General features: G+C 40.8%; 1 protein-coding gene across 4 annotated transcripts in view; it reads left to right on the forward strand.

Moving 5' to 3' along the window:
- The window catches only part of LOC147023049 (serine/threonine-protein kinase MRCK alpha-like), a 328,524-nt gene that overhangs the window by 273,087 nt on the left and 33,482 nt on the right, over positions 1–21,955 (forward strand). For 3 of the 4 annotated variants that reach the window (XM_085888048.1, XM_085888050.1, XM_085888052.1), the window contains 6 exons: positions 4,819–4,911; positions 8,293–8,398; positions 8,913–9,049; positions 15,369–15,508; positions 20,126–20,207; positions 20,456–20,672. In XM_085888048.1, coding sequence (XP_085744174.1) covers positions 4,819–4,911; positions 8,293–8,398; positions 8,913–9,049; positions 15,369–15,508; positions 20,126–20,207; positions 20,456–20,672 — 775 coding nt within the window. The remainder of the gene's footprint in view (positions 1–4,818; positions 4,912–8,292; positions 8,399–8,912; positions 9,050–15,368; positions 15,509–20,125; positions 20,208–20,455; positions 20,673–21,955) is intronic. The other variant, XM_085888051.1, reaches the window with a different exon arrangement.

Genomic DNA, 21,955 nt, shown 5'->3' on the forward strand with positions numbered 1-21,955 from the left:
GATTCATCCCTTGCTTTCCGGCTCTTTCCCAGTTCTTCCTGTGTTCTCTTTCTCTCCGTCTTGTCATGGCATAGCACTTGAAAGGCATTGGCATATTCACTTGTGATATGTCTGGTCATCAACCAACGGGTCATCGCTCCCTTCCGAAGTGTAAGGCCAATAATGCCACCTTCACTTTTGCCTTCTCGGTTAATTGTCTGCTCTAGTGCTTGGTCGGTGCTGACAGCATTAAATCGGTACTTGTCAGACCTTCTGATGACTAGGCCACCTTCACACATATGCTGATAGACGTCTGGATGTTTCAACTCAAGACGTTTCATATCTGCCACATATGTCGGGACATACTTTGCATAATTGTGCCTGCCTGCAGCCCTAAACCAAACAATTGCTTCTCACATCGCATTTAAATGAAATTCCATCAAGCCTTCCTTCTCTGCTCTGAGTAGACGCAACAAGACTTGAGCACCCTCCATAAAATCATCCCAATAAATGAATGTAGCTGATTCTTCTCTACCAACAGCTAAGAATTCTGCAATAACTTCTGCAACCTCTGGCAACTGACTGTTCATCAGTTCTCTGGCAATATCAATTGCAACTGCATTGTCTTTGACACCACATGCATGTTGTAGATCAAAGAACTCTTCGGTGTCAGCATTGTGAAGCGATCGACCAGATTGTTCTAACCACATAACCATTGAACTGAAGAAAGTTCGGAAGAGTGCCTCATACACAATTTTGATGCCCCGTATGCCACGTGATACTTGTGTACCCTGCAACATTTGTCTTGCTGTTGCCTCAGCATACACAGATGACTCAGTTAGTAAAGCCATAAGACCACCATCACCAAACAGTTTGCCGAAACTAGCAAGTAAAGCCATTGTTGTATGCATTCCACCAACATGCATCGTCACCTTTCCATCTAAATATGCTGGTTTGTTCCATAGGATCTCCTGTGCCTTGCTATATATAGCCATATCAGCAGTTACCAAGATGTGATTTTGTCCAATATGTTCAGATACATCAACGAGTTTGCATAAGATAGTGTAAATGGTTGAGAGGTCTGACGGAGGAGCTCTTAGGAAGGGCATGTATCTAACAGTAGTCACTGGCATGGTCTTCTCACAGATGATGGAGTTAAACCCAGTCCAGGCTGGTATTGACTGTTCTGCATCTCGTTCCTGTCGACGAGCTAGTTGCCATAGGAGGTCTTTCTGATTTGCTTCTCTGTAACTGTCCGCATTCTGGCGAACATCGGAAACTGTTACGTGGGCCTCTGATGGCTCAGGTCTGCGTGCAGGTTTTACATACCTAAAAACAGTAAAGACAAGCATGCAACCCACCACCATATTCTACAAGATCACGAGATGTTAGGAAAGCATTACATTCATTACTACATGAAATGATAGATACATTGGTAGAGCAAACCAACATCTTACACTACTAGGTTAAATAGCATTAAGAAAAGCATTGCACTAACACATTCTAAGATTATGTCACTCTATTGTTATAATAACCAAGCAAAATGATGTAAATTTAGCACCCCCAGCAACACACTGCTGGATGCTTATGGAGGAAATACATATTGTTACCTTCGTATGTCATCATCGAGTGTTAGTGCATCAGCAGAAGAGAGTGACTTTTCCTTGACTCGTTTTACTTGACATTTTGAAGCATCTATTAGGCAGCGCTTGTACAGGACTGCATCCATAGCATGGGTTGTGGATTTGCCGTCAAGGGTCTCTTCATTTTGGTCAAATTATCAATGGCAGCATCCACCATAACAAGGTCATTCACACTTTGAAGTCCACTAGGAATGTACATGTCTGTCCCTTTTTGGTCAAGTGCAACTGACGTAAGAAACCTCCGTACTTCATCGTAGGACACAGAGTAGCCCAAGTCATGAAGATGATCAACCAGTTTCTTACTCCCAAACAAATGATGCACAGAGATTCCTAAACCAAGACTTATTGGTGTCCGTATTCGCCGACTCTGAGCAATGATATTTTGGCATATAGCAATGATCTTCAGCTCCCAAGTTTGAGAGTCACCATTGGCAAAGCAAGATACAGAGTCAAATGCTTGTTTGCTCACACACCATGATAGAGAATCATACAGACAATCTGTCACAAATTTTCCACACTCCTCTAGCTCCAGATCAAAACTAGATATGTAGTTGTCACTGTCAGTTATGTTACTCATATGTCTTCTCAGGATTGCTGCTGCCATATGCAAGATCTGATATTCATCAAGCTGATCTTTTGCTGAATGTAAATCAGAAAACTCAATGTCTTCATCAGTTTCCATGTGTGATGCTTGTTGGAATGCATCACCAATTGTCATGTTGCCTGAACAGACCAAGTCTGATTGTCCACGGTGTTGCACGAAGATTAGTCTGTTTCCATAATAATTTTTTAGCTTTGTCTTTAACTTCCAGGACGAATATTGTTGTGCATCAGTCACCACTATGTCAACCAATGCTTGGACATACTTTTCTTTCAGGAGAGAGAGTCTTGTCACAGTCAATTTTTGGGATAGCACTGATGTCTCAAGGTCATTCTGAACAACGTGGAATGCTTTCTCGTGACAAGTCTGTTCTTTGTCAGATGTGGCTGCCTTCGAACATGCTGCTTCAATGTTGCGATTACTGATATAATGTCCATAACAACTCCGATGATACTTTGCATCAAAGGCAAAGAGGTCTGAATGTGTAAGCATTCGAGTATGAATCTCTTCATCATTTCGTTTGGTGGCTGCTTCCAGAACTCTCTGTCTGGTGGATTTACCACTTCCAGTTGTAATTGGAGTCAATTTTTCTGATTTCTTGTCTCCTTTACCACAAACAAAACATTGAGTACGGATATTGAAATTGGAGGAATGTGATGTACTGCTTTGCCGCAATGAGGGACTACTTGTAGATGGACCTACGGCATCATCATACATGTAATTGTTTGAGGAACTTGTATATTTTGTGCGGCAAAGTTTGTGGAAGCTCACATGAATCTCGCCGGAGAGAATTTGGACGACAAGGGTGAAAATAATTCATAGACATCATCTTTGCGTTTCTTACATACATTCATGATAGTCCTAAGGCCATCTTGGGTTGGATTCTTGACAACAGCACCTCCTTTTGTAAGGGATTTGAAGCACAATATACATTGTTTAGTGTTCAAACGAGGTTTCTTATCAAGAGGTTCACCATCCATTATGCTTTTCTTGTACTGCATTCAATGATGAAAGTTTCTCTGCCCTACAAAGACAAAGAAGGAATGGTAAAATAACAGGAACTAAAAACATGTTCCTCGGAATTGGATTTGACACATACACACTCTTATTTTTTTTTTAGGCAAAACAATACTGTCACAACCTAATTATGTACTGCCCTTTCTGATTTTCTACAAAATGACACCTTATTTGTGCAAATTGGTTGAAAATTGCAGGTTTAACAGTCATTTTCGTGATATCGCAACATTTGCTAAATTATTGGAGACTACTAACATAAATCATGACCAAAATACATGCTATCCCCAATATATTTTTTCACAACTATCCATTTCCTACTTCAGACATCCCAATAAGCCAAAAAATTATGGTTGTCGTTTGTTCTACCTTGGGGAGGGGGTTACCCTGCTTTTTAGGGCCCTTATGGGGAATGGCCACAGCACTAAATGGTATTACGTATGTATGTATGTACATCTGAAAATCACAGAAAAAAAAGACATGGTTGGCCTGATCTCCACCAAATGCGGGGGGGGGGGGGGGGAGTAGGGTGGGAGACTACTTGCTCATGCTCTTGATGAGAGCGGGTGTTTCTCGTCTGAAATAGAATGACCATACAGCCGAAACAAAATTGACCATTTTTAAACAAAAGAAAGTTGATGGATTTTAATGGTGAAAACTGGTATATCAAGGCTGGAGTGATTATGTCTTGAACACTTTTGACAATCTCCTATAAATAGCAACTAAGATGGCATCTATAGCAACAAAGACATGAGTAATTTTCATCCACAGCAATGTCGAGAAGAAAGAGACTACTTTTCTTTTTAAGGTTTTTGTTTTGCCAGTTTCAAAAATGCAAAATTTAAAGGTGTCTCCTGGTTCTTTCTTTCACCTCCAGGTTTTGCTGCTTTGGTAGCCTTGATTGCTGCTCGTAACATTATCGTTATTTTTTATTATTATTATTATTATTGTTTTATTATGGTTGGCAGGATAGCTGAGAGTTATACCCACTAACCTCTAAGCTGTCGAACCTGGGTTTGAATCTCGACTCATTTATAAACTGTTGTCCTGGTATTTTTCAGGCAAGGTGAGGAACGATGTGTGCCATCCCTTGGATGGATGTTAAACTGGGCATCTCGTTTGTCAGCATTAGTTGGTGGACATTAAATATCCGACGGTGTCCTTCAGGAAGAGTAAGCAAACTATCGCCGGCACCCTGGCCAAATTCCAAATTCCTGCTCTTAGCTTAATCGCACAGCAGGCTGGGCCGGCCGGTTCATGAAAGACTTCGGGCAAACTTTCCACCTGCCAACCCCACAAAAATGTGGGAATAATTGTGGCTGTGAAAGAAGAACAATTATAATTCTTTTATTTTGCAAGTGGGCACATGTAGGATCATTTGCTTTCATATCATAGCCTCTACTAGCATGTCTTCACTTCTGTAAATTCTCCTTGCTTTACTGGTGCATATGTGTGTGAACTAAGATTATTTGTTTAAGGTAACATAGTTTAATGGCTTTTTTGGAGGAGAAAGCTGTAATTATTCCAGCTTTATGAACTTTCAATTCTTTCTTGTGTTCTACCTTTCTGTTTGAATCTAAGGAGAAGGATCAAACACCACAATCCTTAGCTACTCCACAGCTGTCTCGAGCTTCGTCCCTCCCAATGCACTCTAACCTGAGTACTTCATCCAAGGTATATAATTGCCCCTATATTTTACAATGTCGCATCATTGGTCTTTTTTCCATTTCCTTTCCCCTGCTCTTTTTATCCACTTGCATGACACACAGATGTGGCACATTCATAGACATTTGTATTCCTCAACAAGTGGTGAAACTGAAGCTCCACAAAGTAACAACCCCATTGCAAATGGTTTCATTGTGAATACAACTTTTGTAACTTTAATTCTCTGCTTTTACTTGTGATGTGAGAGGTGTTTCCTGCTGGGTTTTTTTGTCACAGGAACTTAGCAACTTGAATTAAAAGTGGCTTTGGAAACTTTCTTTGTTTATAGAGAGACTCTGCGAGGGCTAGTCAATTGTGATATGTACAGGCATTCAGATGCAGTGTCCACATGTCAATGCACATCTAAACATTACCCTCAGATCTGTGAAAATACCACAGAACCAAGAAGACAACAGCAATACACTCACAAAATATATTTTTATTACTAACTATTTTACTATAGTCTAGAATGGCAAGAACATCAGTCTTAATGACCCACACCTCTGGCCATGTGCTACATTCATGTATTTCAAAGCAAACAAAACGGAAGTCGATCCTTTTCCAATTTAAACCCACAAACCAATCAACAAAGCAGCCCTCCAAACTTACTCCCTATTCACAATTCCATAAATATACATACTCATTCACATTTACACAAACACACGCTCGCATATGAAAAAAAACCTTTTATACTCTCCTGCAATAGTCAAACCAGTAAACCTCACACGAAACGTAGCTTAACCCCACAACCTTCCTGTAAGTCCCTGTAATGTCCATCTTGTTTACCCCATGTATCCCACCCCATCCCTCTCCCTTTCACAGATCTCCTCATGTCTTTGTTCCCAACTGTTTTGTCCTTCCCTCTCCCACCCCTCTTATCTCCTGCTCCCCTTGTACGTTCTGTGTTAGCTCTCATATGAGCTTCGACATTGCATAGAAAAAAAAATATACCATCAGAGATGGGGAATCCCCCGCCATTGAATGAAAAAGGTCATACATATTCCAGATAATGAGGGAGGTGAATTGGAAACAAGACACCATTTGGTCATCATCTAGAAAAAGTTCCCCAGGGGTGAGGAACGTAGTAACCAAAAATAATTGAAATCAGATAATCGGTTTTCCATTTATTTCAAAAACATTTTTTTTCAAGATGGCCACCCCAGTCAGCCATCTTGGATCCGGCCACGCCAAAATCAATAGGGTTCTTCCTTTTCAGGTGGTACATGTGACTCAAATTTCAAATCGATATGGCAAAAAAATATTTTTTTCAAGATGGCCGCCCCAGTCGGCCATCTTGGATCCGGCCACGCCCAAAATCAATCGGGTTCTTCCTTTTCAGGTGGTACATGTGTGACCCAAATTTCAAATCGATATGGCGAACAGTTTATGAGTTATCGCACTCACAGCTATAAATGTTGACGCCCAGCCAGCCGGCCGGACAGATGGACCATTTACTGCGAACAGATCATACATGGATCTGAAAATGCTGCCGTATTTTTCACCACTCAGGATTGGTTTTTGGATTCTTCATAAAGCCAATCAGATTTGTACACAGGCAAGAACAGGTTTATGAAGAGCGATCCCAGATCGGATCCCGTTGGTATTTTTGTCACTCGCTGAAATTTCTCACGTTTAAAAACTGCGATTATCGATGACAAACTTTGTGCTTTTTTTATTGTTCTCTGGAAAAGAAACGTCTATTTTTAGGTCTTCATGTCCAATGTTCTGACATGTGATAGATTGCAATGTGTGTTTTGTTTCATCTATTAAATACTTTGTCAAGCATTTTACCAAGCCATTAATTTAGCTTAAATCAATAAACTTTGTCAACTTTTGATTTTTCAACATTACATTCACACTTTACTTTCCCATGAGCATTATTGTTATTACCCTCACCAGCTGAGAGGGTATTGCATTTAGGTCCATTTGTCTCTGTCTGTTCGTTTGTTTGTTTGTCCGCACAGAACTTGAGTAGTTTTTCTCTGTAACCGCTTCTTGGATTGGCACAAAATTTTCACCACAGGAGCTTATACTCATGTAGAGTGTTTTAATGATAATTATGACATAATAGGTCATGTGATGAGGCAGCCATATTGAATAAAAGGAAAAACTTTAGACTTCTGTAAATCCAAAACCACACCAAGGGATAAAATGAAACTTGGCACATGGCAAGTACTCCTCAAGGGGAATAAGTAAGTGTGATTTTTTTTAAGCCCCTGTTGGACTTGGTCCAAAACGGGGGCTTATGGATTTGGTGTGTGTGTGTGTTTTTACAATGTGGTCACGACTAGAATAGTGACCATGAGCCCTTTTGCCACACAAGGTTCCTTGCTGCAAGTTTTCAAACAAATATGGGATGCCTGCCATGCATCCACCCTGTTTCGGTATACATTACACTTTTAACGATATTATTGAATTGCAACTCGGAAATAATATGCAAAATAAAATATAACTTCCGGCTTTAGTACGCAGTTTGTCAAAGACAGAACTGTGAACTGCTAAAAGTTGTTGCAATTGCGACATTGCCACCCAGAGTATCAATCAGCTTATCGTATTAGTCTTGAGAAGCCATTTTATGGCATTGCGAACCCATTGGAATTGGAAAGGAAATAGATTTATGAAGGAGTTTCTGTCTCACTGGTTGTCTTTGTTGAGAAATTTGTATTTCTCAGTGTGTGTGTATATCGAGATTTTTAAAGAAAAAAAAGAAAAGAATAAAAAAAATACATGATAATAAAGTTAATCACATATTATTTTGACCCAAGATTAAAGTACACTGTCAAACAAATAAATACACAGGAACCTTGGCCCTAAGGTCAAAGATCATGGTCACACAAAAAACTCCTGCATTCTAGCCTTCATGCACAAAAAGCAGTCATACCATAAACGTTTTCCATTTTGGAACCACTGGCCATCACTGTCGCAAAGTGGGTCCCCCCCCCCCCACCGAAAAGTCGTGTTGGTAAGCTGTCCCATGAGGGGGTTTATCCAATTGCACATCTTCACTGGAATGGTAACCATAAACCCATGGGCCACACTCGCACTTACTTCAATGGCCTTGTCGAAAGCATGCCATGCATCCATCCTATGCCATGCCATGCATCCATTAAGCAGTTAACAATTATTTTAAATTGTAGCCAGGAAATGAGATATTAAGGTTAAAAAGGAACTTCCGGATTTTGTTGCTGTCTGTAAAACCTTATAGCAGAATACTTGCAACATTCAGAACTCTTGCAACAGAAGTGGAAGCAGCGAATTGTTTGTTTATGTTGATCTGTTTGGTTTGTTGAATTATTGATGATTATGCTTTCTTGTTTCTTAATCATCATTTTTCTTGATCTTTTTCCACAGCCAAAGGCTCACTCACTTATGGTGAAAACCTTCACAAGTCCCACAAAATGCAGTCAGTGCAGATCTCTCATGGTGGGCTTGGTGCGTCAAGGCTGTGCCTGCGAATGTACGTTTCCTGCTTCTTACAAATGCTGTGATCACATCTCGCGCTTCATAATTCTAGATGGGCCAGACTTCCATCACCTGTCAAATTTCTGCTTTATGTTAATTGCACAATAATCACCACTCCTCCCACCCACCCCCATCCCCCAACACCTCTGTTCTTTTTATTTAACTTCATAATGCTGTTCCACTTTCAACTGGTGTGTTTGAGGGTGATTTCATACAAATACATTTTACAGCATTTTCATTTTATTTGAATTTTTCATTCTCTGTCGCACGCAAAATTTTGTAACCCACCCCACCCCCCCTCCCCAACCATCCCATGCCACACGACCACCACCACCTCACTTGTCCCCTTCTATCTCCACTGGCATCGTTCAAGTGAAAGGAATAATGGACTTCTCTGTGACATAAGTTTATTTGGGTGCATTTCTTTCGGTAACCTTTACCTTCTTCAAAATGCTGTTCTGTAGAACTGTTCCTTGGAAGGTCATTTACATCCACTCTTTTACTTGCAGTGTGTGGGTTCTCTTCTCATGTGACATGTGCCGAAAAGGCTCCTCAAGTGTGTCCCATCCCACCTGACCAGGCACGCAAGCCTTATGGTATTGATCCTCAAAAAGGCATTGGCACAGCCTTTGAAGGCTACGTGCGGGTGAGTTTCCTTAATCCCGTATGTAACTTGACCTTGATGTGAATCCTGATATGCATGTACAGTAGCCTGCAAAATTATTCACCCCCCCCCCCCACCAATAATGCCACATATAGATGAATTACAAATGTCGAGAAACGATTTTTCCAAATGAACTTTTTTATTCATAACTGAGGAGCTCAAACTAAACACTGTTATAGTTTGTAGGTTACATGTCAGGAATACCTGGGAAAACCATGTACAAATCAAAATTCACTGGTTGCAAAAGTATTCAGCCCCTTAGGTCAATACTTGGTGGAAGCACCTTACGCAGCAATGACTGCTACGAGTCTTTTTGGGAAGGTGTCTACTAGCTTTACACAGTAAGATAGATGGTGAAATCTTTGCCCATTCTTCACGTGAAAATTGCTCTCGGTCTGTCAAGTTTGATGGGGATCGTCGATGGACTACAATCTTCAAGTCTCACCATAAATGTTCAATTAGGTTCAAGTCAGAGCTTTGACTGGGCCACTCAAGAACATTTATTTTCTTCTTATTCAGCCTCTCCAGTGTGGATTTAGCTTTGTGCTTCAGATCATTGTTCTGCTGAAATGTGAACCTCCTACCCAGTTTGACATTCATGGCTGACTCAATACAAGCAAGGATCTCCTGTACTTTGCACCTTTCATTGTCTCTGCTATTCTGATGAGCTTTCCAGTCCCTGCTGATAAAAATCAACCCTATAACATGATGTTGCCACTACCATGCTTGACAGTGCGTATGGTGTTGACTCGGTGATGTGCAGTGCTCGGATTGTGCAAGACGTAATGCTTCAAATTTTAATCTTCTGGGTCTCACTATCTGCGATGATCTTTACTGTGAAAGCCACATTTCCGACCTGGCCTCCAATGCCAGTCGCCAACTGGGAATCCTCCATCGAGCAAAGTCCCTCCTCGGCCCACCTGAGCTCCTGACCACATACAAAGCTTTCGTCTACAGCCTGATGGAGTACTGCTCTTCCCTCTGGGCTGGTGCTCCCGCCTCTCACCTTTCTCGGCTTCATGCTGTGGAAACCAAGGAATTTCGGATCATTGGTATCTCCCACGATGAGGCTGAGTCTTTGGGTCTCTCACTCTCTCACCGCAGGCAGGTCAGTGGTCTTTCTGTCTTCTATCGGTCTCACCCTTCTCTTCTCTTCTCTTCTCCAGTCTCACCCCCCCCCCGGCTTTGTCTGCGATATGTCCCCCCTATATTTCCACATGGCGCTCAAGGTCCGCCAGCAACCCCCTTATGGTAAAACTACCAAAATCACGAATCACTGCTCACCTTCACTCTTTTATTCCTTTTTTTCCCCGCCTTTGGAATAAACTCCCACACTCTCTTCAATCCCATTCTTCCCTTCAGGCCTTCAAAACAGCCGTTCACCACCACCTCTTATCACCCCCATCCAAAACCTCGATCTTTTCTACCCCCGTTAATCCACCCCAAACCCACCTCCTTCAACTTCCCTGTTTTCCTTCCTGAAAGTGCCGGTGGTGTCCATCTTGTATACTCCGTGTTCCCTGCCCCATTCCTCTCCCTTCCACAGATCTCCTAATGTCTGTTTCCCCACTGTTTTAGCCTTCTCTCTCCTGCCACTCTTGTCTCATGCCCCCATAGTTGTGCGTTGTGTGTTAGCTCTCATACGAGCCTCGACAATGTATACAAATGAATAAATAAATTTAGACCAAGAATTTCAATTGTTGTCTTGGCTGACCACAAAGCTTTTCTCCACATGTCTGCAGTATCATTAAGATGCTTTTTCCAAACCCATACGAGCTTTTAGATGCGTCTTTTTCATCAATGGCTTCTTTCTTACCACCTGTCCATAGAGGCCAGCTTTGTGAAGGGAACAGGATATTGTTGATTGATGAACACTGACCCTCATTTTGGACATAGAACCTTGCAGATCTTTCAGTCATTGTTGGATTTCCAGTGATATCCTGAACCAGTTTCCTGCTTCCCGGCTGCTGAGTTTGGATGGGCGATCTGCTCTGTGTAGAGTCTAGGTGGTGTGAAGTGCCTTCCACTACTTAATGATGGATTTCATCATACTCAAAGGGATAATGAGTGACTATGAAATCCTCTTATAATCCTCTCCTGAATGGTGCTTCACTGCCACTTTGTCTGTCTTGTTTGGAAAGCTCCTTGGTCTTCATGTTTACCTTGTTGGTTGACCAAGTGAGTTGCACCTTAAAACTCCTTCGATAAGTGGGGAAGCTTCATTTTTAAGTTCAGCCACTGATTACATACAGGTGAAACATTTGCATGTATTTTGTAACCTTTTAAACAAATAATTTGCTCCTGAAGTGATTTAGGGTTAATTCGGAAAAGGGTTTGAATACTTATGGAACTGAGAATCATCTGATTTGCTCTGTTAACCTAACTTATTCACATTTTATTTGCGTTTTTGAGCTTCATCACCTTGGAGTAGTTTATGAAGACTTTATACATTAAGGTGAAAGCATCATGAAATATGCTCAAGTGGCATCGAAATGTGAAAACTTTGGAGGTGGGTGAACACTTTTGCAGGTGTATGCATGTATGTATGTTTGTATGTATGTATGTATGTATCTATGTACGTACAGTGCTCTCGAAAGTCTACACCCCCTTTCAAAATATTCACCTTTTGTTTCCTTATAGCCTTAAATTAAATTGTATTAAATCAGACTTTTTCCACCTTTATTTACACATCGTAAACCACAACTTCCAAGTGAAAAACAAATTCTACAAATTTCAGAAGATTGATTAAAAATATAAAACTGGAACATTCTGGTTGGATAAGTGTCCACCCCCTTATACTAGCAATTGTAAATTAGCTCAGGTGGAACCAATCACCTTCAAAATCACACACCAAGTTAATTGGCATCCACCTGTGTTAAATTGTAGTGATTCTGATTACTTAGAAAAAATCAGCTGTTCCTGTAGGTTTCCTCTGTTGGGTAGTGCATGTCACAGCAAAGACTCAACTGAGCACCAAGGAGCTTTCAAAAGACCTTTCAAAAAGGATAAAGTTGTTGAAAGGCATAGATCAGGGGATGGGTGTAAAAATATTTCAAAGGCCTTGAATATCTCTTGGAGCACAGTCAAATCAATCATTAAGACGTAGAAGGCATATGGTACCACGAAGACCCTGCCTAGATCAGGCCGTCCTTCCAAACTGGATGACCAAGCAAGGAGGAGACTAATCAGAGAGGGCACCAAGAGGCCAACGGCAACTTTGAGAGAGCTGCAGACCTTTATGGCAAGACTGGTCATTGTGTGCATGTGACAATATCTCAAGCACTTCACAAGTCTATCCTGTATGGTAGGGTTGCAAGAAGGAAGCCATTACTTAAAAATTCCGACCTTGAGTTTCATTTCATGTGAACACAAAACCACTCCGGAGATTCTGAAACCATGTGGCAAAACGTTTTGTGGTCTGGTTAAACCAAGATGGAACTTCTTGGCCTAAATGCAAAATGTTATGTTTGGTGCAAACCCAACACAGCGCATCACTCAAAGAACACCATCATCCCTACTGTGAAGTGTGGTGGTTGCAGCATCATGTTATGGTGATGGTTTTCATCAGCAGGGACTGGGGCACTTGTCAGGATAGAAGAGAAAATGTATGGAGCAAAATACAGAAAAATCCTAGAGGAAAACTTGCTGCCTTCTACAAGAAAGCTGAAATTGGGACAGAAGTTCACCTTTCAGCATGACGACCCGAAACACAGAGCCAAAGCTGCACTGGAGTGGCTAAGGAACAAAACGATAAATCTCCTTGAGTGGCCCAGTCAGATCCCCGACCTAAATCCAATCAAAAATCTGTGGCATGACTTGAAGATTTCTGTCCATCAATGCTCCCCACGCAACTTTACTGAGCTTGAACAGTTTTGTACTGAAGAATGGGCGAATATTGTCCAATGAAGGTGTGCAAAGTTGGTGGAGACCTATCCCAACAGACTCACAGCTGTAATTGCTGTGAAAGGTGCAACCACCATGTAGTAATTCAGGGGGGTTGACACTTATCCAACTTATCCAACCAATATATTCTAGTTTTGTATTTTTAATGAATTACCTGAAATTTGTTGAATTTGTTTTTCCTTGGATTTTGTGGGTTCTGATGTGTAAATTATGGTGGAAAAAGTGATTTAATGCAGCTTATTTCCAGGCTATAAAGCAACAAAAGGTGAAAATTTTGAAAGGGGGTGTAGACTTTCTATAGGTACTGTATGTATGCATGTGTGCACACTCACATGTGTGTCTGGTTCCCCTTTGCTGTCATATTGGTAAACTTTGCTGACTAGCTGGTTGCATACTTTGACAGAGCATGTCTGGCATTGCTCAATAGTGTGCCTCAGTTGCGTGGAAAAGTGGAATGTTAGTGGCAGGTTGTGTTTTGTCACGTTTTCTGAGTGAAGCGAAGGCATTGTCTGTTTCTTTCCCATCGTGTCCACTTTTCACCACCTGCAGCACTCTGTAAAGGTTTGGTTATATTAACTTTTGGCGTGCTGTTCACCATTAAACATTTGTCTGAGGTTAGAAGTTTGCAATATCGGTAGATGATTCAAATTTCTGTGAAAGTCAACTTAATATAAGTTACCTTTAAGTATATAAAATTAATTGGGTAATTGAAAATTTTTCATTTTTGCCATACATGTTATTATTATATAATCATGTGCTGGTAATATCTACTTGCCACAAATAAATTGTGCAGGAAAGTTTATGGATTTTTGTACAGAAAGTAATAAATTATTGAAGGAATCGACACCAGTTACATTAATGAAAATTATAATAAAGCACCATAAAAGTTGCATATTTGTGAATATGTGAAATTAGTTTTCAGCAGTTTGTTTCTTTCTTTGAAAGTCGATAAGTGGGTTCAGAATGGCGCCAAGTAAGCAACTTTCAACAGAACAGTGTGAGCATATCCAAACTCTGCGAGAAGAAGGGCACACTATGAAGAAAGTAGTTGAAAAGCTGAAGATCTCCATTTGTGTGAGGTACGCTGCAACGCCTGAAAGAAACTGGATCAGTACAAGACTAGAAAAGGCCAGGAAGACCCAGAATTTCCTCCGCAAGACGAGGCGAATGCTTGAAGTTGTTCAGCTTGCCTAATAGAAAATAATAAAGTCAGCAGGTGACAAATGAAATGAGAGCAGGCCTGAACATTTACATCTCGTCCTGCACTGCGTGCAGCAGGCTTATTGCAGCAGGTTTCCTGAACAGAGTTGCAGCAAAGAAACCACTGCTGAGACCACAGAATAAGATGAAAAGATTGAAATTAGCAAGGAAACACCAATATTGGTTTACAGAACAATGGAATCGGGTACTCTGGTCTGATGAATCGAAGTTTGAACTTTTTAGATCTAAGAAATGCCAGTTTGTATGCCAAAGACCTGGAGAAATTTGTGACATGCAATATTTGCAGCATATTGTTAAACACGGGGGAGGCTCTGTGACTGTCTGTGGTGCAAAACACATGCAAAAGGCTCCTTCTGCCCTTAGTTCCTCACAGAGTTTGCCTTTGGACACCTGCATTAGGGCAATTCCGCAGTTAGTAACGTTACATTTTAGGGACATTCTCATTATTTAGATAAGAGTCCTTTCTCTATCTGTGGATGTAAAGTCTCATTAATGTCACCAGAGATCAACCTAGTCTAGACATAGAACAGAGCAAAGAATGAAATCATTTCATGAAACATTCTAGAAGAAAGAACTGCTTTTAATGCCGGTTAGTAACGTCCTTTTTTTGTAACGTTACTAACCGGCATTAAAAGCAGTTCTTTCTTCTAGAATGTTTCATGAAATGATTTCATTCTTTGCTCTGTTCTACGTCTAGACTAGGTTGATCTCTGGTGACATTAATGAGACTTTACATCCACAGATAGAGAAAGGACTCTTATCTAAATAATGAGAATGTCCCTAAAATGTAATGTTACTAACTGCGGAATTGTTACCTTTTCACATGCGTACTGTCCCAATCAAACTCACCGCCTGGAGCGGATTGCCCAAGTTGCACATTGGCACATGAAGATGAGATTCAGTTAACCACAATAACTACAAAATTAATAAAGTATTGTTGGAGTTGTTCAGTGGTTTAATCATGGTTTTGGGTGTGAGTAAGCAGAAATCTCATTAGTCATTCTATGATTGACCCTTTCATTTTCATGTCATTGTTTTCAAAATACCTTTTGTAACCTTCAAATTGTTTTTACTGCACTGAAGTGATCACTTCGTGTTTTTTTTTTTTACGATCTATTAATTGCAGTTCATGGTTTTCCATCATTACATCATTGCATCATGTTTTAACCCATTGTAGATTCCAAAGCCAACAGGCGTGAAAAAGGGCTGGCAGCGCTCGTATGCCATAGTCTCAGACTTCAGACTCATGCTCTATGAATCGGCTGAGGGAAAGGGTGCCCAACCAAGTGTTGGAGTTAACCAAGTATTTGACATGAGGTTAGTGTTTTTTGACTTTCTTTAATTTGGTGTTTTGCCTTGCATCAGCTTTATTGGTGAGGTTTGGCATCATTGGCTGTGCTTTTGTAGTCATTTGCAAAGTGCAATTTCATTATACATTATTCTATGAATGATAACATTTTACCAATGGGTGAATTTTTTTTTATTTAGGTTCAGGGAAAGAATGTGGTCGGTTAACTGCTGCAGGAGTAATCTTTAGCGCCTTCTATTTCCCACCAGAAAACGTTTCATATCATGCTTTGTTTTTGTTTACATAAAAACGAAGTCACATACACTCTTGGAAACCAACATCTATTACTAAACAGTGAAGCATCCGTCCTGTCCACGTGTGTCCATCATGTTTACGATAATAAAACTTGTACCATTGGAAAGCTAATTATAATTGATGTCCTTTGTGCACTGTGCATGTGGTCTCTGGAACACACATACCATACATGTGGTCTCAGGTCGTGGGAAAAGCTAATAATTAAAATCAATTTCCTTTGAACAAAAAATTGTTTCTGTTTAATCATAAAGATTCCTGTTTTTAAAAACCCGTCTTTCCGGATGGAAGCTTCGTGCAGTGGTTACAACTGTAACATGTATTATTGTACGACAACAGGAACCCTTTAGAATCACATGGAAGGAGCACACAAAATTATAAACAGTAATACGTCTCAAAGCAATAGAAAACTAGAAGGGTACTCGGTGGAGCGCATACCTCCACCACGTAATGCCTGATCCACAAGAACATATCAGGCACAACACATTTTTGAAACATCATGCTATATATCCTTGTTGACCCTATCTCTCAATGGTGAAGAATCACTTTAACAATTAAATAATTAAACAGATGTTTGGTACTACAGAACTTCAATATGGATGCAAACAAACACGACATAATAGTGACCGAAGCTCTTCGTGCTGCACTCTTCAGGGAAAAATCGCAGCAAGTGAAGGAGGAAGTGAATGCGTGTGCTTATATACGCAAGTCTCAATAAGGTAAACACTGATTGGTTCAACCGTTATGAATATCAATATAATGAATAACAGAATATCAAGAGGGAAGACATTTTTGCCGAGTTTGAACTCCTGTATGCTCAACTATCAACTCATCAGGCTGTATCAATCGAAGCAGACCAGGCGCTAAGGGCCAGACTTTCGGACCTCGCACATGCGTACTGTGGAATCCCGAATGATGTCATGGATTTTCACATGCAACGGGATGTTCTCTTGGCAATACAAGGATCAAGGAGGAATGCTGCCATTCACATCTGTAAACCGGATAAAGGCACCAGAGTTGTAATCATGAATAAGATTGATTGCATCGACAAGATGATGGACATCCTGAAAAACGAAACCAAATTTAAATATCTGAGCGGTGTAACGGAACATGATCGCACGCCTCAGGTGGAAGGTCAGATCGTCAAACGACTGTTACAGCTTCTCAAATGTGGAGAACTATCAAAGGAGGTGTACGACAGAATTAAGCCTGTTGGAGCCCAACGTCCAAGAATGTACGGCCTGCCGAAGATTCATAAGGAGAATATCCCTCCAAGACCAACACTGTCCATGGTGCGATCGGCACAACATGAACTTGCCAAGTGGTTGGGAGAGGTACTGCAACCAGAATTGGATTCATTTTCTCATTTCGTGGTTAAGGATTCTTTCACATGTGCATAATCAATTCGAGCTAAAACACCGACAAGTGAGGACAACATCATGGCATCCTTTGATATTAAAAGCTTGTTCACGAATGTACCATTGACGGAGACGATTGAGATATGCGCACATTTGCTGTATCGCACCGATCTGAACAACCGATGATCTCGGAACATGTCTTTGTTGAATTAATGAACACGGCAACAAGGGAGGTGGAATTCAGTTTTAACAACATGATGTATGTTCAAACGGACGGTGTGGCCATGGGTTCTCCATTAGACCCAGCTCTTAGAAATATCTTTGCAGAAACTATCTTTGGGCTATCACGAAATGCAGAAACTTACTGGTCGGCAAGGGCTCGATTCCCCCATCGTATACTATCGGGATGTTGATGACATTTTTGCTTTGTTTGAGTCTCGGACGGCATGTGAAAATTTCCAGGCATGGCTCAACACTTCATCCAGCGCTGAAGTTTTCCACGGAGCTGGAATCGTCAAACACGTTGCCGTTTTTGGACGTGTTGGTTGATAGATCCAACCTTGGTTTCACAACATCCGTCTACCGGAAGCCGACTTTCACAGGGCAGTATACTCGGTGGGACTCCTACAGCTCCACAAGAAACAAAATTGCCTTGATCAATATCCTGGTTAACAGAGTACAGAGGATTTGTTCACCTTGTAATCTCCCTGCTGATATTGACAAAATCATGAATATACTCGGTGAGAATGGTTATCCCGAGTATGCAGTTAAGAGATACGTGCACAAGTTTCTAAACACGACAAAGGATCGGAAGATGGGTCCGGACAAATGTCCAGTCTATATCAGGATGCCCTGGAAAGGGCAATCATCACGAAGGTTTGACGTACAAATCAAACATATTGTGTCCAACACGTTTCTGGCTGGGCAACCCTGAGTAATCTTTACCTCTCGCCGTTTGCTGATGTCAGTCAACATAGATGTGCTCCCCACCTCACAAACCAGCAACGTTATTTATGAGTTTAAGTGCCGATGTGAAGCTCGGTACGTGGGCCGCACAACACTAACATTGGCTGATCGGATCAAACAACACATCCCCTTGGCGATTCGAAGAAAGATTGTGAGGGTTAGAACACAACCAGTGTGAGCAGGGAGAAATATCCAGCAACCACCGGCCACTGTATCTGCTTCATCTGCCATTGTACAGCACCTGGTTGCCAACCCTATCTGTGCGGACCAGTACAATGCAGATATGTTCAGGATATTGAGCCGAGGTCAGAGCTCGTTTCATGTACGCATGTTGGAGGCAACCTTCATCCTTACCACCGATCCAATATTATGTCGTAAAAAGGAATTTATACGATCTCTGTGTCTCTTTCATCCCGGAAAGATGAAGGGAAATATGGTAACAAATGGTGAATGGACCTTAGGGGGAAACCCATCTCTCCAGGATGCGGTTGCAAACGTCAATCATCGACCAACTCTACTCCAGCCAATGAGAGCTCAAGGTGAAGATGACGAGCTGACCAATGGATGTTTGGATTAACTGTGACGTCATTACGGTTGAACCAATCAGTGTCTACCTTATTGAGACTTGCGTATATAAGCACGTGCCTTCACTTCCTCCTTCACTTGCAGCGATTTTTTTTTTTTTACCCTGAAGAATGCAGCATGAAAAATCAAATAATTATTGCATCCAGATCCAGATCCGGGTCAACACCAAAATCTAATCAGTTAGTCCTTGTCACACACCCAACTTGCCCACCAAGTCTCATCCGAATCCGTCCACAAGTTTTTTTGAGATATCCTGCACACAAACAGACACAGGCAGACAGAGAGGGGTGAAACATAACCTCCTTCACTTTCGGTGGCAGAGGTAAATATATAAAAGTACATAGAATGAGCGAACAAACAACAACCGCAGCCACCATGACAATAGCAACAACTACGTGTTATAAAATATCCTTTTTCGCGTGTTTTAAGTCTTTCATTTTACGTTCTCATTGAGATTCACAGATAGACATACAATATGTGTGCAGTACAACATGTTGTTTTTGATTAAACCCATCAGCAAAGCAAGTGATAGGCAACACCTAGTGCTTCTGATATAATATAGATTCATCCATTTTGTCTTTTTTTCACACCATGAACAAAATGAGTTTGCAGGATTGCAGGCATTGTTTTTGGGTTGTCTGTCCGTGCATGTGTAGCAGATGTTCGTTACCATGATAACTTGTGAATCGCTGAAGGGATTTTGACCAAACTTGGTACAAGTATGTACTATGATGCAAATATGAATGGATTCGATTTTGGGGTCATAGGGTCAAAGGTCTATGATCTTGTGACCTTGTTACCACAATGACTTGTGAACGACATAAGGGAATTCAACTAAACGGCACAAGTATGGACTGCGATACAAAGATGAACCGATTCGTTTTTGGGTTCAACAGGTCAAAAGGTCATGTGCTCTTTGAAAATCATTTTGCTCGTCATAATTCAAGTTGAAGCATCTGATGTTTTCTCTCTTCTACTTATCCCTCTTTTCTTTGACTCTTTATCTCCTGTGCCCTTTAACTTCTCATGTGACCTTTAATTGAGATCACCTGTACCGGTGGGTTGACATAGCCATCGACCATTCTCATCAAATTATATTTGCTGTTTTAATTCAAAACATCCAAATATATAATGAACCGTCATTCTATGTTTGCATTTTGTTTATCCAGCAAATAAATTAAATATACCCAATAATGTTCCTCTTTGCTGTCCTATCGTTGGCTTTTTTGTGGGTTTTCATCCCCTGATTGAAATTTAAATCAAATGAACAGGTTTGTTTTAAAATGTAATATGAACAGCAAATGGCTGATGATAATGGTGCTGGTAATGACATGAGTAATTACAATCAGAACTTTGTTATTGCTTTTGCTGTTTGGTAAATAAAATTAATTAACGTGTTTTGTTTTCTTTTATCGTACACCACAGAGATGAAGATTTTTCCGTCAGCTCGGTGCTTGCTTCTGATGTCATTCATGCAAGCAGAAGAGATATTCCATGCATATTCAGGGTGAGGATTTTCTTTGGGGTTATTGCTGCAATTTATTTGTTTTGCATTTTTGTGGTTTTGTAGCATATGTTACCAAATGTATATCGTGATTTGGAACATCAGCATCCTTTAATTTAGTACTTTCAATGTTTAAATATATGTAGCTGATTAAAGTGCTCAAGTTGGATATTATAAGCCAGAAGGTTAGTGACGAAGATTACTGTCTTTGTGGCTTTTAAAGCTCCACACCCATGAATTGGCCTGCACAGGTGACAACCACACAGTTGGTGAGCCCACGCATGAAGAGTTGCATCCTCATCCTGACGGAAAATGAGACCGAGAAGGATCGCTGGGTGAACATGCTTGCAGAACTCCAGCGAATCATCCGCCGCAATAAGCTTAAAGACCGTTCAGTGTACCAGGCCCGGGAGGCTTACGACAGCGGCCTTCATTATATCAAGATGACCCTCACTTCAACAATCATTGGTAAATTTTCAACTTTCTTCCGATCCAAAGATCTTTCATGAGGTCATTTGAAATTTTGCACTTTTGTTCATGATTGCTGTTGTCCTTTGATAATTATAATCATAATGTCTACATTTGATGCTGCTTTAGTTAGTGAGATTTAACTCAATGTTTTATGCTTGAGTTCACAAAAATGAGCAATCATTTATTTCAGCATTAAGTGAAAGCACTTACATCGATTTGCTCATTTATCTTCCTTATTTGTTGTGCTCTTTTGACAGACCGAATGATCATACTTGTGGTTTTTATTTTATTTTATTCAAAACCTCAACTTTTGGAAGAACAAGGTGACAGAGATTACAATTCATTACACAGGCTGGGTAGGGCAGTCGAGCAACAAGGATGATGAAAAAAAGAAGGGAAATAAACATAGGAACCTGAAAAGATACAAAGGGAGAGGTTGGGGTGTGGGGATGGGAGGGTGAATGAGGATGGTAAAGATCATGGATATGAAAGGAGGATGACAAGGTGGTAAGTGACCTGGAGGGATGGTGACATTCATGAGCAGAGGGAGCAAAAGCTAAGCAGAGGCAGTGGAAATCAGAGAGACCACAACCATGTTTTTGCGATGAGAAAGCTGCAAAGCCTGTGCTGTTTTTACTTACGAAATCTAAAGATTTCGTAAGTATATTGATGACTTCCGTTTCTGTTTGTTTGTTTGTTTGTTTGTAGGCACGATAACTCGAGAACGGAAGAAGCTACCAATGTCAAATTACACCACGTGATTCAGGAGGGTGATGGCTAGTGCTGATTAGATTTTGATCAAAATCGGTCAAAGGTCAAGGTCACGGTGAGGTCAAATATTCTATTTTTGATGGTTTGGCACAGATAACTCGAGAACGGAAGAAGCTACCAATGTCAAATTACACCACGTGATTCAGGATGCTGATGGCTAGTGCTGATTAGATTTTGGTCAAAATCGGTCAAAGGTCAAGGTCACAGTGAGGTCAAACATCCAAAAAATGATAACTCGAGAACGGAAGAAGCTTCCAATGTCAAATTACACCACGTGATTCAGGAGCGTGGTGGCTAGCGCTGATTAGATTTTGGTCAAAATCGGTCAAAGGTCAAGGTCACAGTGAGGTCAAACATCCAAAACATTCGATTTTTGATGGTTTGGTACAGAATCATCGTAGAAACTTCTGGTTTGCGTCGCTACCTTCTCAAGAGACAGCTTTTATTAGACAAGGTCAGAGGTCAAGTTGACGATTTCGTAAGTACCAGTCTATGACTGCTTGTTTGTT

Source organism: Eptatretus burgeri, chromosome 7 (genome assembly GCF_056783735.1).
Source record: "Eptatretus burgeri isolate ZD-2024b chromosome 7, Ebu_testis_v1, whole genome shotgun sequence".
Taxonomy (NCBI): Eukaryota; Metazoa; Chordata; class Myxini; order Myxiniformes; family Myxinidae; genus Eptatretus; species Eptatretus burgeri.